Source organism: Primulina tabacum, chromosome 17 (genome assembly GCF_025594145.1).
Source record: "Primulina tabacum isolate GXHZ01 chromosome 17, ASM2559414v2, whole genome shotgun sequence".
NCBI lineage: Eukaryota > Viridiplantae > Streptophyta > Magnoliopsida > Lamiales > Gesneriaceae > Primulina > Primulina tabacum.
The window spans coordinates 32,884,267-32,901,848 of NC_134566.1; the positions used below are offsets into that span (position 1 = coordinate 32,884,267).

General features: G+C 34.8%; 2 protein-coding genes across 6 annotated transcripts; one reads left to right on the top strand and one right to left on the bottom strand.

Annotated features, from left to right (window-relative positions):
- Positions 1-180: 180 nt before the first annotated feature.
- LOC142531598 (putative serine/threonine-protein kinase At1g09600) lies at positions 181-7,711 on the bottom strand. 2 transcript variants are annotated; one of them, XM_075637794.1, is made up of 8 exons: positions 6,460-7,711; positions 5,563-5,847; positions 3,545-3,862; positions 2,963-3,190; positions 2,426-2,523; positions 2,064-2,160; positions 1,531-1,917; positions 181-1,205 (listed from the first exon to the last, which is right to left on the bottom strand). In XM_075637794.1, exons 1-8 carry the CDS (start codon positions 7,015-7,017, stop codon positions 1,002-1,004), a joined length of 2,175 nt encoding a protein of 724 aa, XP_075493909.1. In that variant the 5' UTR covers positions 7,018-7,711; the 3' UTR covers positions 181-1,001. The 2 variants fall into 2 exon arrangements, with proteins under 2 accessions (XP_075493909.1, XP_075493908.1); XM_075637793.1 differs by having other exon boundaries at positions 2,064-2,178.
- Positions 7,712-13,580: 5,869 nt separating this feature from the next.
- LOC142530856 (uncharacterized) lies at positions 13,581-17,226 on the top strand. 4 transcript variants are annotated; one of them, XM_075636731.1, is made up of 3 exons: positions 13,583-13,739; positions 14,410-14,483; positions 15,453-17,226. In XM_075636731.1, exon 3 carries the CDS (start codon positions 15,821-15,823, stop codon positions 16,964-16,966), a length of 1,146 nt encoding a protein of 381 aa, XP_075492846.1. In that variant the 5' UTR covers positions 13,583-13,739; positions 14,410-14,483; positions 15,453-15,820; the 3' UTR covers positions 16,967-17,226. The 4 variants fall into 4 exon arrangements, with proteins under 4 accessions (XP_075492847.1, XP_075492846.1, XP_075492848.1 ...); XM_075636733.1 differs by having other exon boundaries at positions 15,494-17,226; XM_075636732.1 differs by lacking the exon at positions 14,410-14,483 and having other exon boundaries at positions 13,581-13,739; positions 15,494-17,226.
- The last annotated feature ends 356 nt before the right edge of the window (positions 17,227-17,582 follow it).

A 17,582-nucleotide genomic window follows, 5' to 3' on the forward strand; every position in this document is an offset into this window, starting at 1 on the left:
TTGATATCAGAATAAAGAGCAGGAAAGAAGCGAGAACAACAAAAATTAGGATAAATTTTAGACTAAAAGAGTTGTGGGTTTTAGGTCTCATTTTACTTTTTGAGATGAAAAGGGTGAACCTTTGACGTTCTGAATTTGGGGTTTGAATGTAGAATTTTTGTTATTTCAAACTACGAGTTAAAGAAAGAAATGTATAGAGTTGGAGGAGAAATAGTGTCAAGGGAATGGCTTTGAGGCTTGAGCATGGCTTAGAGACGAAGCGATGTGTACTGTTTTGTGCTGATAAAGACCAGAGAACTAGAAAGAAATTCGAATGAAGCAAATGTTTTCTGGTGGATCCAAAGTTTGGCGGTAAATTTCTTATGTACTACATCTTTCGTCGAACGTGAATCATAATCAAGATATTTTTAATCACTATTTTCACTTTGCCTATAGTTGTTCGACCTGAAATCATAATTTGATTTGTTTAATCATTTTTTTTCGTACTCGATATGCATGTCTCATAATTATAGTTTACCACACACAACTAGTATTCATAAGGGAAATGTCAGGGACATGAAAAGTCTTTTGTGTGCACTATCAAACTCAATTTTAACAAGATACAATTGGATTAAAACCAAAGATTGGCCAAAAAAAGTAGAAAATACTTCAATATTTCTGCCAACGTAACCTCTCCTCTAAAGTCTCATCTCTCGGCAAATTTAGCTCTACATTCATAAAGAATTATATATAGGGCAAAACTTCACATGTATATGTTGGCAACTACACATCCTTTAGAAAATAGGCACCTCCATGAATCATTGCTCACCCGATTTCTTGTAGATTTGATTAAGAAAAGATAAGCTCTCGAGCGATCAGTTAACCTAGATCCCCGACTGTTCTTAGCCTCAGTGACGACATTTCACTCGCACGAAGCTGATGACAGAATTTTCATCATTCAGATGGATTCATTGCTAAAGGAGGAATGTATGTGTTAACGGAGCGTATGCTTCTCTCAACAATCAACGGCCGTTATTGACGTATTCTAGGAGTGAATCTGTTTGTTCATAGTCGCCATTGCCTTTGGTCTTGTTCTTGTCCATACGAGCTTTCCTTACAGCATGTTGAATCTGTCTTTCATGCTCTTTGAGCATATCCTCCACACTTCCACCAGGAAGCAACAATGGTCCTGAATAGTGCATCCGCGTCTTCTTTAGAGCGTAACTCTGGAAAAAAAACAAAGAAAAAATAATGACTATCTGTCAGAAATCACTTATTTACAGTTTATCAAAATCCATCTCGTATAAGCCACAGACTGAGAAATACACTCTCAAAATTAGTATCCAAGAGGTACAGGTGGCTCTAATAGTAGGAGTCTTGAATGCGAACTCCTGGATCAGATATCATGTCCGAACTACTTGTTCTAGCTCAAACTCATGGAAAGTTGACTCAGTTTTCTTTTTTTTTACTACATGATTTATCTTTTCTTTCTTTCTGTTTGTGAGACGGGTGAACAGGTGAAAAAGAAGCATCTCTTCAAGTAATTTTTACCGTTGAAATCTCCTTCCGAGGCATCGCTCCATTGTTCTTGTTGGATAAATATGGTCTTTCGTGTAAATGGTGCGATGACTCAGCATCATTTATACGTTCATATCTGGTATTCAAGCGATGTTCTGGCCAATGGGAATGGGCACTGGAGTCTCTGCTAAAATCAAGTTGTGAATTGCCACGAGCTGCCACCGAATTTGAGAATCTAGACAACCGTGCAGCTGTATCTTGGGGTTTACAAGACTCCAACAAATTTACTGATGTTCCCCTTTGCGTGGCATGACCACGATTCGAGGATCCTCTGGAAGGTTCAATTCGGAAGCCAGAAACACTATCCTCAGAATCGTACTTGTCACTGGTGCTCTTTGGATTCGACTGCCCTTTCCGAGCCTGAACACCAAAAACTTGCATTACCAAACAAGAATAGGCACTCAATATTATAGCATTATTTGGAAAGGGATATACAGAGCTAAGAACTATCAGCACATAGCATGCAGCCTAGCAAATTATCCAAGTAAGCCTCAGAAGAGAAGTACCTGGACAGATGCTTGCATTTCAGCATTAGGGTCGTTTGGTGGGATTGCTTTGGATTCTTTAGAGGTCTTTCGAGAAGATTCAAGTCCACCTCCCTTTCTGCAGGCAGCCTTTAGTCTGGAATCAAGTTGAATAAAAATTTAACGAGAATAGAAGACAACATTAGTCATAGAATAGAGATTAAAAATTTCAGGAAGTATACATGTAATATAATGGCGATATTTCCCCCTCTCAGCTCTTATCACACAAGAAATACATAGCTATCTTTCAGAAAATTGTTGCTAACAGTTAATCAAGTCCAACAAAATGGAGAAGTTACAATGCAAAACTACATAAGAGTACTACAGATGGAATGTCTGTCTACCTTCTTGCTTCATCTCGCATTTTGGCATCAAATTCTTTGCAAGGTGGGTATTTGGGCAAGGATGATGGATCACAAGGTAGAGGCTTTGTTGTGAAAAACTGGAAAGACAGCAAGACACGCTCATATAAGTACACAAATTACAAAAATAAAATTGGTGAGATTGTGTTTTCAGGGAAAAACAAATAACGGAAATAGAAGGCAGTAGTGCATAATTTTGAACCAAGCACAACAAAAAAGGGAAAAAATTTGATTAAAAAAAAATTCGGAACGAGGCATAAATATGATAAAACAAAGACATGTTAACTGGATTCCATGACAAAACTGCATTTAACAATGTCATGTATCACACGCAAATAAATGCAATTCAGTAATAAAATGTTTCAAAGATCTATTCAGCTCAGAGGCGCGAGTCACTCACAATTTATACACAATCATAATAAGGGACTAGCTATCATATAAAGGTTTAGATTCTAAAGGGAACAAAAGGAAGTTTGAAACTACCCAGATGAAACTTGCAGGAGAGAAAAGAAGATTTACCTCACTTTGAAGAGCTGAAGTCGTAGATCCTCGACACTCTGGTTCAAAAGCAAGGAGAGATTCCACAAGTGCTAAAGCAGAAGGAGGAAAGTCCTTGAATGTCTCATTCACACATCGTTTATAAGGATGTTGAGGTTTGAATATTGTCACGTGTGGTAATTTCGATGTTTTCCAGTATTCTTCTGACGGTGAACCACAAAGTTTAAAGATTTTGTGCAGTTGTTCAACCTGCATATAATGTCAATTCTCAACAAGAAGCCAATTATAGGGTCATAAGAGAAGTACAGAGCATTTCCGAAAAATTGTTTATAAGATGTAAACCTAGAAAACTGAAGGAAAACTTCATTTAAAATGTACTTTTATGAATTAACATCGATCAGAAGATCAAGATAAATCTCGATATGCAGGGAAAAGAACAAGATACAATCTGTTGTCACACGTAAAGAAAATCAAGGTGCAATTATATTCTTCCGCCATTAACCAAAAGGAAAAACCAATAAACTTGAAATAAAAGAAACAACATTCACAACTGGGCTAGAAAGAAATGCTTCAAATCTCAAATCCAATTAGGTGAGAATGTACCTCTGTCCTACCAGTCATAATCGATTTTCCTGAAAACAATTCGGCAAGAATACAACCAGAACTCCATAAATCTACAGAAACTCCATAATTTGTAGCACCAAGCAAAAGCTCAGGCGGTCGATACCATAGGGTAACAACTCGACTAGTTAAAGGCTGCTTTTGATTTGCTCGGAAAAAAGTTGCCAGTCCAAAATCACCAATCTTTAGAACCCCATTGTTGTCAATCAAAAGATTTGAACCTTTAATATCACGGTGCAAGACTCCACGGCTATGACAGTGTTCAAGTCCACGAAGCAGCTGCTGCATGTAGCATTTGATCTGCATGGCCATTACGAGAAGCACTTATAAAAATATTCATGTGGCGCGGATGAAAAATATATTAAATTGTTCCCAGAGTAAATAAGACTAGGAATCAGACAGGTAAATAAATTACCAAGAGCAGCGCTACTGCAAAAAGCACAACTACATCCGTTAAGCAGACAGGAAAGTCTGTACAGGTTGATTATGTTTCCACACAAAAAAAACCCTCGATAACCAATTTTGACAAATTGATTTCAAACATGACGTCAAAATTTAGCCCATAGGAAAATGACAATCACGTCTTCAATTTTAAAGAAGATTTCAGCCTCGATTTTAAAGTCAAGGTCTAAACCTCGACTTTAAATTATATTTTTTTTAAAATTAATGTGAAGTTGCAGATGGCATGCATGACTTTACTTTAATTGAATAAAAAAATGATCAACAGATTCCTAAATTACTTCAATCAAGAGGTACAAACTCATCCTATTCTGAAAAAGGTTTGCTAATGAGTCAAATAAAATCAAGGGGTGTGAAAACGATTAGAAGAGAAGATATTCATTTTTATTCCACTATTTTTAAGTAGGATATGGTATGAAACAGGATAAAATATCCCAACTTAATGTCATTTTATACAAGAGGCAGGAAACCAAGTATGTAAAGCAGAATAAATAATGCATTGTTCATCATTATAACTATATCGTGTATGCCTAAGTATTTACTCAAGGGGATTATACACTTAAACATGAATTGATGTTCAATATCTTCCTGGAGTTCGCAAACTTAGATGAAAAAGACATGAAGTCGACAAAATGAAGCCAATTCACGCTTTCTCAGGCCCATATACTTATATATGAGTCATGAGATATGTCCAAAACTCATTTGAGCAGCTGTCCTCGAGCCTTCATGGGGCTGACCATAAATTTGGCAATTTATAATAAAATGAGTTCCTCCTAGATATTATGCGCTGTCAGTTCGCGAACTATATTACATTTCTCAGCTACAACATTTCACAAGAAACATATTTCAACATCCAGCAGCCTACTCTGTCCACATTTTTCTATCGTTGAATCTTAATTAATCACATTAGTCACAATACGGGTACAACATATTATTGTAGGATTTCATCTATACTAAAAGATGTGTTTTCTTAAATTCAAAAATTGGGAGTTTGAGCATTGCAAATCAAACAAATAAAGCATAATTAGGAATACCTATTTGTCAATGCACAAAATAACGGTGGCCATATAAACGCTGGCAAAAACATTTTCTTAAAAAAAAAATCTTTTGGTAAAACAAAATACAGCAGCACTCTAAACCCAAATCTTTACTAAATCGACAGCTCTACTGCTCTCATTCCAGAGCTCTACTTGTAGCTTTGGAAATCGGTTATCTAGACTGACATGGAAAAGTCAAATCATGAGCATGCTATATTATCTGTTAGAGTTGCAGCATCACTTATGCCTCGTCATAAAAGCCAAAGGATTCTACCAGATATTTGCAGATACGAGGGTAAAAATCGTTAACAGAAACATTTAGACGAAATCTTATACTAGAAAGATGTGAATCATATGTGATCCCCAGACATTGCCTCCCATGGTAGATGCATAAAGGTAGTAAATAGAAAGAGCAGAAAGATTGTTTTACAATTGTCTGTCAATTGAAAATTCACGAGGACAGGGTCTGAACAAAGAGAAAAGAATTTGAATAGAAACACGAACCTGTGGTTCTGTAAATTTAACAGTCGGTGAAGCCAATAGTCCAGTAAGATCATGCTCCATGTATTCAAATACAAGGTATAAATTTCCTGAAACCCTGGAAGTGACTAGACCTTCAAGCTTCATGATATTTGGATGGTCAAGCCTACGAAGAATAAGGATTTCCCTAGCCATGAAACGTACACTATCTGGATCCATATTGACAAATCGCACTTTTTTCAGTGCAACAATTTTCTCAGTTTCAAGGTCACGAGCTCTGTACACACTGCTGTAAGTTCCTTGACCAATCTGAAAGGTTGGGAGTGCATAATAAAAAAATGTTATGAAATGAAGGAATATTGGGGAGGTAATAAGATATTGCAAACAAAAGTACGCCATTGTTTAAAAGTGAGAAATTAAGTTAATTTCACATGATATGCATTGTTTCAAATGTACCAAGTAATGGTTCCTGTAACAAGTTATTCACCACCTAGAGCGCCTACCCGACATGAAACTTGGAAACCTCAGAATTTTGTGTTTGAAAAAATCAACATCACTAAAAGAACCTGAAGGAATAACATTTTGTGCCAGAAGATAATGAAATATTCGTCCGTGCAGAATAAACTTTTTATCCAAAGAAAATTAGTATCACAGAGATATCCATGTCATTGCACAAGAAGCTCTAATGATATTTTCCTATCTATCTTTCTTGCTAATACCTAGGCAGGTGTATTGATGTGGATACGAAAGAGTATACACGAGATAGATGTAGAGTGACATATAACTGCAGAATATTCAGGCAATCGAATGACAAGATAACTCATGACAAATAACAGCTATAACTCACCATAAAAATATAACAAAAAGAAGATTCAGAAATATATGATGCCTTCAGAATAAGGCAGGATAAATTTAATATACCTTATCCAACTTCTCGAATGAGTCTGCTTTTCGAGGAATCCATCCTTTGATAGCTTCTCCAGCCACAGCAGTCAGCCATGATGGCCATCCAGCAACAATTTGTGTGCCATCTATTCCATTTTTTATGCTTAATACCCTGCACATTTGAGGCTGCCCCCCTCGTGTTCCCACCTCCATAGTTGCCCGTCTTTGTATTTTGGCCATTTCAGGTTTCTCAAAAACCATAGGCTTCTTATTCCCCTCGTCCCACGCAGATGGGGTGGAGCCGGCACTTCTCACAGCATGCTCTCCTGATATAAGCCTTGCGGTTGCATCATTGCCTCCATTATCAATCTCCAACACAACCTCCTCATTCCTTGATGAAGAAGATACTAATTTTTTTGAAGTTTTTTTCAACTCTCTCTCATTCTTAACCTTGTTATCATCATCATCTGTACTGCCTTTAGAGCAAATGCAACCCATTCTACACAATAGTTTAAGTCCCCTGTTTTTCTTAACAGGAAACTTGAGGTTCCAAAAATGAAAACCTATTTTGCTTTTCTTGAGTACCCGCAGCATTTAGCTGATTTGAACAGCATCATCCACATTCAAAAAACTTCAAAACGGATCAAAGATCCATAATTCAATTAAAAAAGACCCACCTTTCAATTCTACAACCCTATCGTCACATACAGAACGCACCACGAGATTAACTAAAAAAAACCGATGATGAAATCTATGTTAGGCAATAAAAACCAACTCATTCTTGAAACCCAACGCCTGGAATCAGTTATACTTGAAACCCCATATCTCAATCTCAACGAATTCTTGGGTTGATGCCCGGTATCCGTCAATGTACGGCCAATAAAGTTCAAATTATACGGAAACTTGAAAATTCCGATCACAAATCAGGAATCTTTAACAAAACATTAAGGCAAACACAACCAACGTCCAAGATCCAATATTTTCAGCATGAACCAGCCCGCATTGCCCGAAACTTAAATCATGCAGCCAATCACCATAAGCAATCGGGCATGAAAAAATCAACCTCTGCTTCGTTCAGGGTTTGAGGAACAATCGATCGGGGACACGATATTTTGGGTTCGCAGATGAACTATTGAATCTTGTAACGTAAATTGACTAGAGAAATTATCTAATAAACAAATGCCGTGATAAATTTTCTCTGAAAATTGCTAACAAGAAAATTGAAGGCATTTTGTGAGAGTGACGCAATCGAGAGAGAGAGAGAGAGAGAGAGAGAGCAGTTTTGGGTCTGACGAGCGCGCCTAGATTTGCGAATGACCACTTAAGTACTTTTTGACGGAGTAATATAATAATAATAATAATATGTGTGTGTGTATATATATATATATATTATCTAATATGAGATTGACAAATTTATTCACAAAAAAATATGAGATTGAAAATTTTAATTTTATTGGCTTAAATTAAATTCAAACTATTTTGTTATTTATTTAAATATTATAACCATCTTCAACTTTCTTTTATAGCATTTCTTTGTTTGTTTCGTAATGGTAATTATGCTGAAATTGTTAACATAGTAATTTTGGGTTAGCAGCAAAGGTAAGTTGACTCGAAATCGAGTATAATATTATTTGACTTCGACATGAAAAAAAGTTAGTAAACTTGAGCTCGAGTTCGAGTTCAACTTGATCGGATATTAATTTTCAATTTTGAGCTCCACTCGATTCAATTTGTATTTTAATTCTAAATGAATAATAAATATATAAATATACATATATAATTAATAAATATATAATTATATATATATAATCGAGCAGCTCGAATGCGCATGTAAAACTCGAGCTTGGCTTCATTGAATATTTGAGCTACTTGAACTCCAGTTTTAATCGAGCAGATCACAAGTTACTAACGAATAATTTAACTAGTTCGCACCCTATTTTGGAGGAATTTGCATATGTCGCTTGCAATGAACGTGAATGGTATAATAATTGCAAGGCTATTTTCATTGTTGTTCAAAAGTAAGCCTGAAAAAGTTAGGCGCAAAAATTATTTTTAAATGTTCCAAAACCCACTACAAGTCTTAATCAGTATAAAATAACTCAATTTATATTTATAAAAAATTATCTTTAACTTTATATTGAAATCAAGACAAAAACAGAGCTATCGATGTGAGATTTTCTCGAGGATTCCTACATTTTTTTTTCAATAATAGAGTTTTGTATTTAGTCTACCATTTACAATAAAGTTTCATAACTACTTATTTATTCATATATTGTATTATATGGCACATTTCTTAATCGATTGGTCATATCGTATTTCATATTAAATTTTTGGATTTATTACTTCCTGATCGGTTGTTGATCGGCTATTACCGATTGATTGAATGAATGACAGGAGCCTTGGACGACGATCTATGTACAAGATTGCTAGTGCACTGGACACAACCTGAAAATGTGAATTCACTTTAGCTTGTAAATGATTGATTTTATGGATTCTACTTGAGTACGTGGGGAAAAGTGATATACTGAATGTTGGTGGGAACCATCTTTTTAGCATACGCTATTCACTTTATAGTCCTGAATAGTTATTGCATGTCACTTGACAATATATTTTCATAACGATACGTTACCACTTATACATGTCATCTCATATTGAATTGATGCACTGATATATTATCTTTTGATTTGTTAAGTATATATAAACCCAATTTATTCTCTCACCAAGTCCCTAAAGACTTGACCTCTATTTTATTTCTGTTTATGGTAAAATCCAGCTACAGGATTTTAGGACTCCGAATAGGATGAAAATTGGGAAAATGAAAATGTTGACTTAGCAAGATTGCGACTTTTCGTTGAATTAATATTTTGGTTATCTTTTGTAAAATTATGAATTGTACATGTTTCCGCTACTGCAAGTAAGATATAATTATAGTATTACGATTCAGAGGTCCACAAAACAGATGCTATCTTATTCACACGAGCCTTACTATCATCTGGCAATCTTACAGACCTAGGGGGAGTTGCCACAGAACTAGATTTTTGCAATAGACTATAATCACCAACCATATGTTTTATTTGCACCAATATCAATCATCCAATGAGATTTAAAAAAAAAAATGATTTAGCATAAATACATGCTTGGCTCAGCTGGAGAATGAACTTGTAAGTTCCCAGCATCTTCAAAATTTCTACATATTGAGCAGGTGTGAAGATTGAGACAACAATAATGTTTTTGTCCTATGTGTTGGTGAAAAGTGAAGCCTCTACTTGTGCACCATCACTCAATTTGCAAATGGCCTATGATTTTGAGGATTATCATTGTAAGTCTTTCTATTATGCCCCTTATTACCATTGTTAGCTTTATACAACCTATGGCTCAGTGGATAACCAACAAGCTTATAAGGGAATTCCCTAGTGTGACAATTGCATTGACAATAGTCACATGTCAAAACATTGTTTTTCATATTAAAAAATGTTTGATCTCCAGAGGACAAAGAGCTCATCGTTAAGATTTGATTTCGAATTTTGGTATGACCTTCATTTATTCCCATAAAAATTTGCAATAGCTAGTGTTGTTGATGATGTGCAATATATCATTTCGATGTAGCACATTCGCACGAAGGATACACAACCAAATATGAGCATTCATCCCATAATTGTTTCAGCCTAGGATAGTAACTAGATATCGTGTTGCTAGCTTGTGTCGACCTTCCAATTTCTCGTGCAAATAAAAAAAATCTTTGAACCATTAAATTTACCATATTGCTCATTGAGATCAGCCAAACTTTAGACGCGTCAATTGCATAAAAAATTCCTCCAAAATCCCTTTCGAGACAAAATTCATAATCCAAGACAACATCAATGCATTACATCTATCCAGAGCTGTATCTGTATTCGATCGGACCTGAAGCGAAAATTTAAAAACGAATTCTCTTATTATGATAAATAATGCAAAAATTTAGTTACAAAATAATAAATATAATAAATAATGCATAAATACACAATAAACAATATATTACATAAAAAAGAAGTCAATAACTATTTGAAATAATTACATAATACTGATTTAGCTCTTTTATAAGAAAAATATATATATCAAATTTGTATAATATAGTTTTCGGATCATTTCTTTGTCAATAAAAAATATAGCTAGTTTATTTAATCTATCTTGTAATATTATTGATCGAAGATAAATTTTTATCTACTTCAACTTCAATAAGTTTATTTATGCTTAAACAACTGTTACTGATATGATAAAAAAATATCTTATAGAAAATACAATTATTTGAAAATAAATTATTCAGTTTTTTCAAACATTGTAGTATATTCAAAAATTGTTGAAGTTCTATACAATACTGCATAAGCTGGTTAAATGACTAACTCTTTGACTTCTCCAAACTCAACAAATACCCTAAAGTCTATTGTTATTGTTTAAATAGTTCAAGCCGAACTTGAAGAAAATATCGAGTTTGATCAATTATAAACAAAAAATATTCAAATTAATCTTTTTTTATTTAATATTGCCCCAATTTTTTTTTTCTTTTCGACTAGGCCACCAACTCAAAATATAGATGTAGGGCCCCCCTCCAAGTTCAGGCCCTGAGGTAATGGCCTTTTGGCCTCATAGAAGGTCCGGCCCTACATCTATCCTATTGATGTAATGCATGTTGTTCGAGAGTAGGTCTTTTACACGTACCATCATCGTTAAATCCGGTTTTATTTTTAGCTCATAAAGCAATGAGCATTGCTCGACCCCACACTCCAAAATTATCGGTGCCTATCAATTGATCAATAATAAGGCTCATATCAGAGAGGTCAGAAGGATGCATGTAGAGTGTATTGTTGAAGCCGATGTTAAACTGCCATCGAAGAAACTCATAGAAGAATAAATCTCGATCGAAATAGCTCACGAATTAAATTGATAGTGATCACGTACATATTCTCGAATCCCCATTACCGTGGAGCAATGATTTAAAAAACAAAAAATGGAAGAGAAGATCATAGAAAGATCGAAAGCTTATGCTCTAATACTATGTTAAAATGCAATGAAATTGTGCGGAATCTAAAGATTTTTCACGAACAAAAACAGAGTGAATGTTTCGTACAATTATTATGCGCAAATGCAAAGACAAACATTTATATAGCTAACAAAGTTGCGTATCATAATTGTGCTTAGTTAAAAGCATATTTATTATTTATCTTCTATTTATATGTCAAATCTATATTTAATTTTATCCGGTTTTCTGCAGGAATCCATTGTTCGATTCTAAATTTTAAGTTTTCTAATCAATAAATCTCTAACAATGTAGGAATTTTCTTTGATAACCAAACGCATGGTTTCATTGTGCAAGTAAAGGTTTGGAAACCCAAATTTTAAAAATTTGTTTTTGGAGCAAATTTAATGTTTACAGACAATTATATTGGAGACCACAAACCTTATGTGGTACTTTTTTAATGAGAAAATTATGTACTCATTTTTTTTTTTTTATTTACTGACTGATGGATTTGTTAATATGAAATTTTTTAGTTGCATGTTTGCTTGGGTTGTTTTTACTTTGGAGAGGTGAATATGATTTGTTTTGCTTAGTTAGAGTTAATGTGATTTTCAATATGACAATAAAGAAACTGTTTCTTAATGATTATACACTTTCATCATATTTAGTATTCAAATCAAACTCGTAGGCAAATTTTGTAATTTAATCTCCCTCACTGTACGTCGATCCTTCAACATCTCGTTTTACACAACAGACAAAAAAATATTGACGAAATACTTCTTCAAGCGCGAGAGGGAACATTTGTAAAATAATTTCGGTCAACTATTTAATTAAGAAAATAACATTTTTATGTGTATTTTGATCGATGTTAAAAACCAAAATATCACATCTCAAGACGAATTCATACATGAATCATCCAGTTGCAGGAAGTGGTGCACAATCTCATAACTCGGTTTTAGCTCCAAATTAAATGATTTTCCCACAAAGACGAGGCTTTGGTTGCATTATGTTTGCATATGTAGACATTGTTTACATGGATATTTAGGATATGTGTTTTTGAGAAGGCATGGATATTTAAGAAAGCCAAAAAAAATTCTACATTTTTTAAAATATCTGATTTTGAAATGTGATTGTATGTTAGTTTGAGTAGGTCTTTTGTGATACGGTCTCACGAATCTTTATTTGTGAGACGGGTCAATCCTACTAATATTCACAATAAAAAGTAATAATCTTAGCATAAAAAGTAATATTTTTCATTAATGACCCAAATAAGAGATATGTCTCATAAAATACGACTTGTGAGATCGTCTAACACAAGTTTTTTCTATTAGTTTTTGTATCTGATTATCCTTAGTTTGTCCGTGTTTTTAGGAAAAAATTTCCATTGTGTTCCTTATAAACCTATTGGGTTCGTGTTTACGAGCTTTTATGCAATTGTTCTTTGTAGAAATACATTTTGTTACCATTTTATTTATGGGTTTTTTTTAGTTTTATATATGATATGTCTCTTATAAGACGATGTCAACTATTTTTTTGGACAAATTGACTCAATTTAGATTTAGAGTTAAAAATAATATTTTTACAGTAAAAAATAATATATATTTTTTGAGTTGAATTGGATAAAATATTTATCTCATTTGTAAAATAATTTTATATGAATTTGTGATTGAGAATAAGTAATAAAAAATTTGCAACCATCAATTTGTTAGAATCCTAGAGTAGCAGCTGTCGGATAATTAATACAATACATAAGAAGTCAAAACATTAAACATCTACTCACATTTTCTCAAAAAAATAAAATTAAAAAATCTGTATACATCCAACGGCTGATGCAGACTCATCAAAATATCGACGGCTACAACTAATAAAATACATGGAAGAACATTCACCGTAAAGGCAGCCCAACCGATACGACAGCTAGGCTCGGACACAATCCGAGCCTACAGCTTCGTAAGCATCCCGCCCAGCTGTGTACAGCCTGTCCAATCAAACCCCCGGAATATTTAAAATTGAAATAAACCCTGTCAATTACTTAAATATTAGAAAATTTACCCCATCAAGTTTTGAATTATTATGATTTATAGTCCTTCATAATGTGTATAATTTATTTTTGGACGAGTATGGATCATTTGCTGGCGACAGGCTGTCAGCAACAAAGTGAAGACTAGTCCTCTCTACCTTACAATTTTCCCCCTTCTCTCTTCCACATACAGCAAATTTCCCTCTGTTGAGTTCTTGTTTTCTCTCTCTAGGTTTTTTTTGGCATTTACCGGCGGATTTCGCATTTTGAGTTTGGGATCGTTGGATCGTTGTGTGGGAACTTGTAAGCTTTCTCCTGATTTTATTATCTCTGATTTTTTCTCGGAATTTTATCTTTGGTTGCTTCATTGTTGTTTTTGTACGAATGGTGCTGATTTTGCATATATTTTTTTTTGTTTTCTTTTTAGTTTATCGCCACGGCTTGTTTTCTTTCCATTTTTGCTATGCTTATTTTCCTCTTGGAGAAGAGCCGTGCATGTTACGGTTGTGATGTGTGTATGGAGAGTTTTGGTTGTCTGATTGTGAAGTTGGTGGATTTTGATTTTTAATCCTAATGTAGGTGTTTGTGAGATGAATTGATTGCTTTTTATTGTAAATTGTAAGCATGAATTGAAGTCGTTTATTTTTATCATCTGCTTGTTCCCATGTTTATATGTTCAATTTTGTAGTGGAGAGTTAGCTTAACTAAGAATTATGGGAATGGTTCAATGAGTTATGTGTGTCAGAGTGTGTGTGTTTGTGTGTGTAAGGGGCTAATTGATTTTGATGCATGGAAAGTTTAAATGTTTAACTGAAGGGGAATCTAGATTTCCATCTATTGAATTTTTTTAATCAATAAGTATCTCATTGTATCTCTGGCTGTTGGATTTTTCTGTGTTTGTATGTTTTCTGGAATTTTGATGACATGAAAATTTCTGAATCTTGATATCTGTCTTTCCTCAATTTCTAATTAGAGATGCCACATGTGAAGTGTTCATATTGGATGGAAGCTTTTTAAAAGTATTTTGGACACCGTTAATGGATCATGGTAATTTGTTTTTATAAAGAATATTTATGTAATTTGCGCTGGCCAATAACTTCAATTTCCATTTATTGCCTCTAGTATGTCTCTTTGCTATCAAAACTGCGTTATTATTAAATTATACTAGCTTCACTTGTGCGATCAGGCTGGTCTATGTCCATTGAAATCTTTGAGATGTTTTTCAGTGTTTATATTCCTAACCGTCGAGTACCGTGGTGCCACATAGTAAAGGGATATTATAGTTTTATCTAAATTTAAGTTTCTGTTCTAATATACCGCATGTTACAACTGTGTTTTTCCATGAAGTTTTAATTTGTTTCCTAATTTTAGAATGTGTATCGAGACACATTTAATTTAATATTTAATTTTTGGATATCTGAATTTTATAGTGAAAGTTACCACATTTGAAAATCTTCCAGTTTTGTCAGATTTTGAATAAATCTTGAATTTTCTTAATTGTGTAGTGCACTCACAAATATCTATTGCAATTGATGGGTTGTGCAGGTTGCTATATGTTTAGTATTTGACTGCTTCAGTGTCTGCTGTGATTGACCGCCTTGGTTTTAATCGATTGCTTAATCATGTGTTATTGCATATTATTTATCATTTCCATTTCCACTTTCTTCTGTCCTGTGAAACTAGCTTTGCTTGATCATCATTCTATGGACTTCCAGCAGCTAGATTCTATTCATATGTAATTTGTTTTGCTTTGCACTGTCAGTATTCGTAGGTTAATTTTGTTCTTGTCATGAGAGGATCATAAAACTGCTGTTAGTATTGTAGGGCAGGGAAGGTGCCTCCTGCATCTAACTTTGTGTCCTTGGAATATGCCAGTAAATGCATCCCATCTCATACACGTGCATGATCATAGGATGTGATCTGTATTTAGCATCTATTTAATATCGATTGCTGAAGGAAACATTCATCTTATGTGATTATTTAAAGCTGCTCAGCTGTTTAATGTGTTCTTTGCAGGAACATGAATTTATGATTTTGTGCCTTTATTCACTTTGTAGATTGTCAGACTTGTGGTGCTGTCCTTGAAGGTCACTTGTTTCCTCAATTCTTACTGTTTGCGGAGGATTTCAAACCAACTCCCATAGAGGCTTTAAAAAACCTTGATAAACTCAGAATTCTGACCTTTTCCGGCTTTTAGCTTGAGTAAAGCCTAAATATTCTATCAAGTGACCTTATATGGTTGTTTTGGAGTCAGTAGGATCCTTGAACAGTTGCTTTCGACAGTACTCAGATTGTGTGCAGCTTTTCAGAGGGATCTTGTACTCAACACGGTTTATTGGTGTTCATGTTGGCGGAGAGCATGCGTGGAATCCGTGCTTTGGGTAATGCCCCTGACGAGATTTGTTGGTGATGCACTTGGTGTGGCGACAATTTGTCTTGTTGCTCTATTATTCCTTCTAGGTTTGTTTTGCATTGTGTATTCCTTTTACTTCCGGAATCGGATCCGCGATCGAAGACTTGTTCAGCTCAGTTATTTTAGTGGTCCTTGGATTATCAGAATCACATTCATCTTTTTTGCTGTTTGGTGGGGTATTGGTGAGATTATTAGGTTGAAACTGTTGAGGCGCAACGGGCGAGTCTTGAATGCCCTAAGTTTGAGATGGCAGGAAAATATTTGCAAATGTTATATCGTATCAAACCTGGGATTTGCAGAACCATGTTTGTTTCTCACCCTCATTTTCCTTCTTCGTGCATCTTTACAGAGATCTGGAACGTTAAGCAGGCAGTGGAACGCAAAAACAGCTGGATATATTCTTCTATATTGCTTCCCCATATTTATTCTTCAGCTTGTAGTTATTCTAATCGGACCCGAGTATAAGAAGCACAGAAATTCCAAACTACCTCCTTATTTCATCAGAACTGCGTCTGAAATAAACAACAGTGATGTTATCCTCTGCACTTACCCTCTGTTGAGTACCATGTTTCTTGGTCTTTTTGCCACCGTGCTAACTGCCTACTTGTTCTGCCTTGGTAGGCGAATTCTTCATCTGGTCATCAACAAGGGTTTGCAAAAGAGAGTGTACACATTAATCTTTTCAATTTCTAGTTTTTTCCCGTTACGAGTCATTTTGCTTGGTTTATCCGTCCTATCTGGGCCAGAAACACTCACGTATGATGCCATAGCCTTCGTAGCTTTTCTTTCCCTTTTATGTTGTGCCTGTGTGGGCATGTGCATGCTCGTTTACCTTCCTGTTGCCGACTCTCTATCTTTGAAGAGAACAAACGAATATAACGATACTATATCTCTAATTGCTAATCAGACCCCTCTTGGTGGGACTATAATGAGTAGCCCTGCAAGAGACTCAGCTGCTTCAGCAAATCGTGGGTCAATTTCTTTTCGTACAATGGAGATAGAGGAGTCTTCGGGAGCAGGTTTTGTGGAGCTGAGTCTCTTCACTTCGACTCCTCCTGGCCAGCCTAGACAGATTGGCTGGCCAATGATTCCTACAGCTCAAGGCCCGGTACACTAAATATTGCTGAAACTTCGCCGGGACACTAATTACTGCCAAAATGTTCTCGATGAAGAATATTTTTGTGATGAACTTGAATCTGTTTGTAAAGGATTTTTGGATGAATAAGGATTTTTTTTTTGGCTAATTTTGGATCGAGATATAGTGGTTTGTGGTTTTGTCGCTCCTCCCCCAGTTTTTTTTTTGGTGGTTCTCTTTTTTGAATTGCCCCTTCTGATGACAAATTTACAGCTTATTTATGATCAAGGCTGTTCGGTTTACTTTCGTGTTTTCATCTATGCTAGTAATCTTGTTTGAGGTCGGTTGATTACCTATATATTTATGGGGCAACACATTTACCCGTTCTGATGATTGGGTGATTTGCTGCGTATTTTAGGAGACGTAGAGATCAAATATAACTCTGTTTTTAGAGCAACATTGTTTACAGTAAAATTCATTTATGAATTATTGAGTAATTATCACGCGAATACGAAATCAGCCAAACTTCAATTAAAAGTGGGCTTTTTAAAAAAAGTTCGATGTCCCTAAATAATTTAATTTGTATGTTTACCCTTAATTCAAACGCAAAAGAAGTTATGCACAACTCCGAACGCTTCAATCTTTTTGATATCAAGTA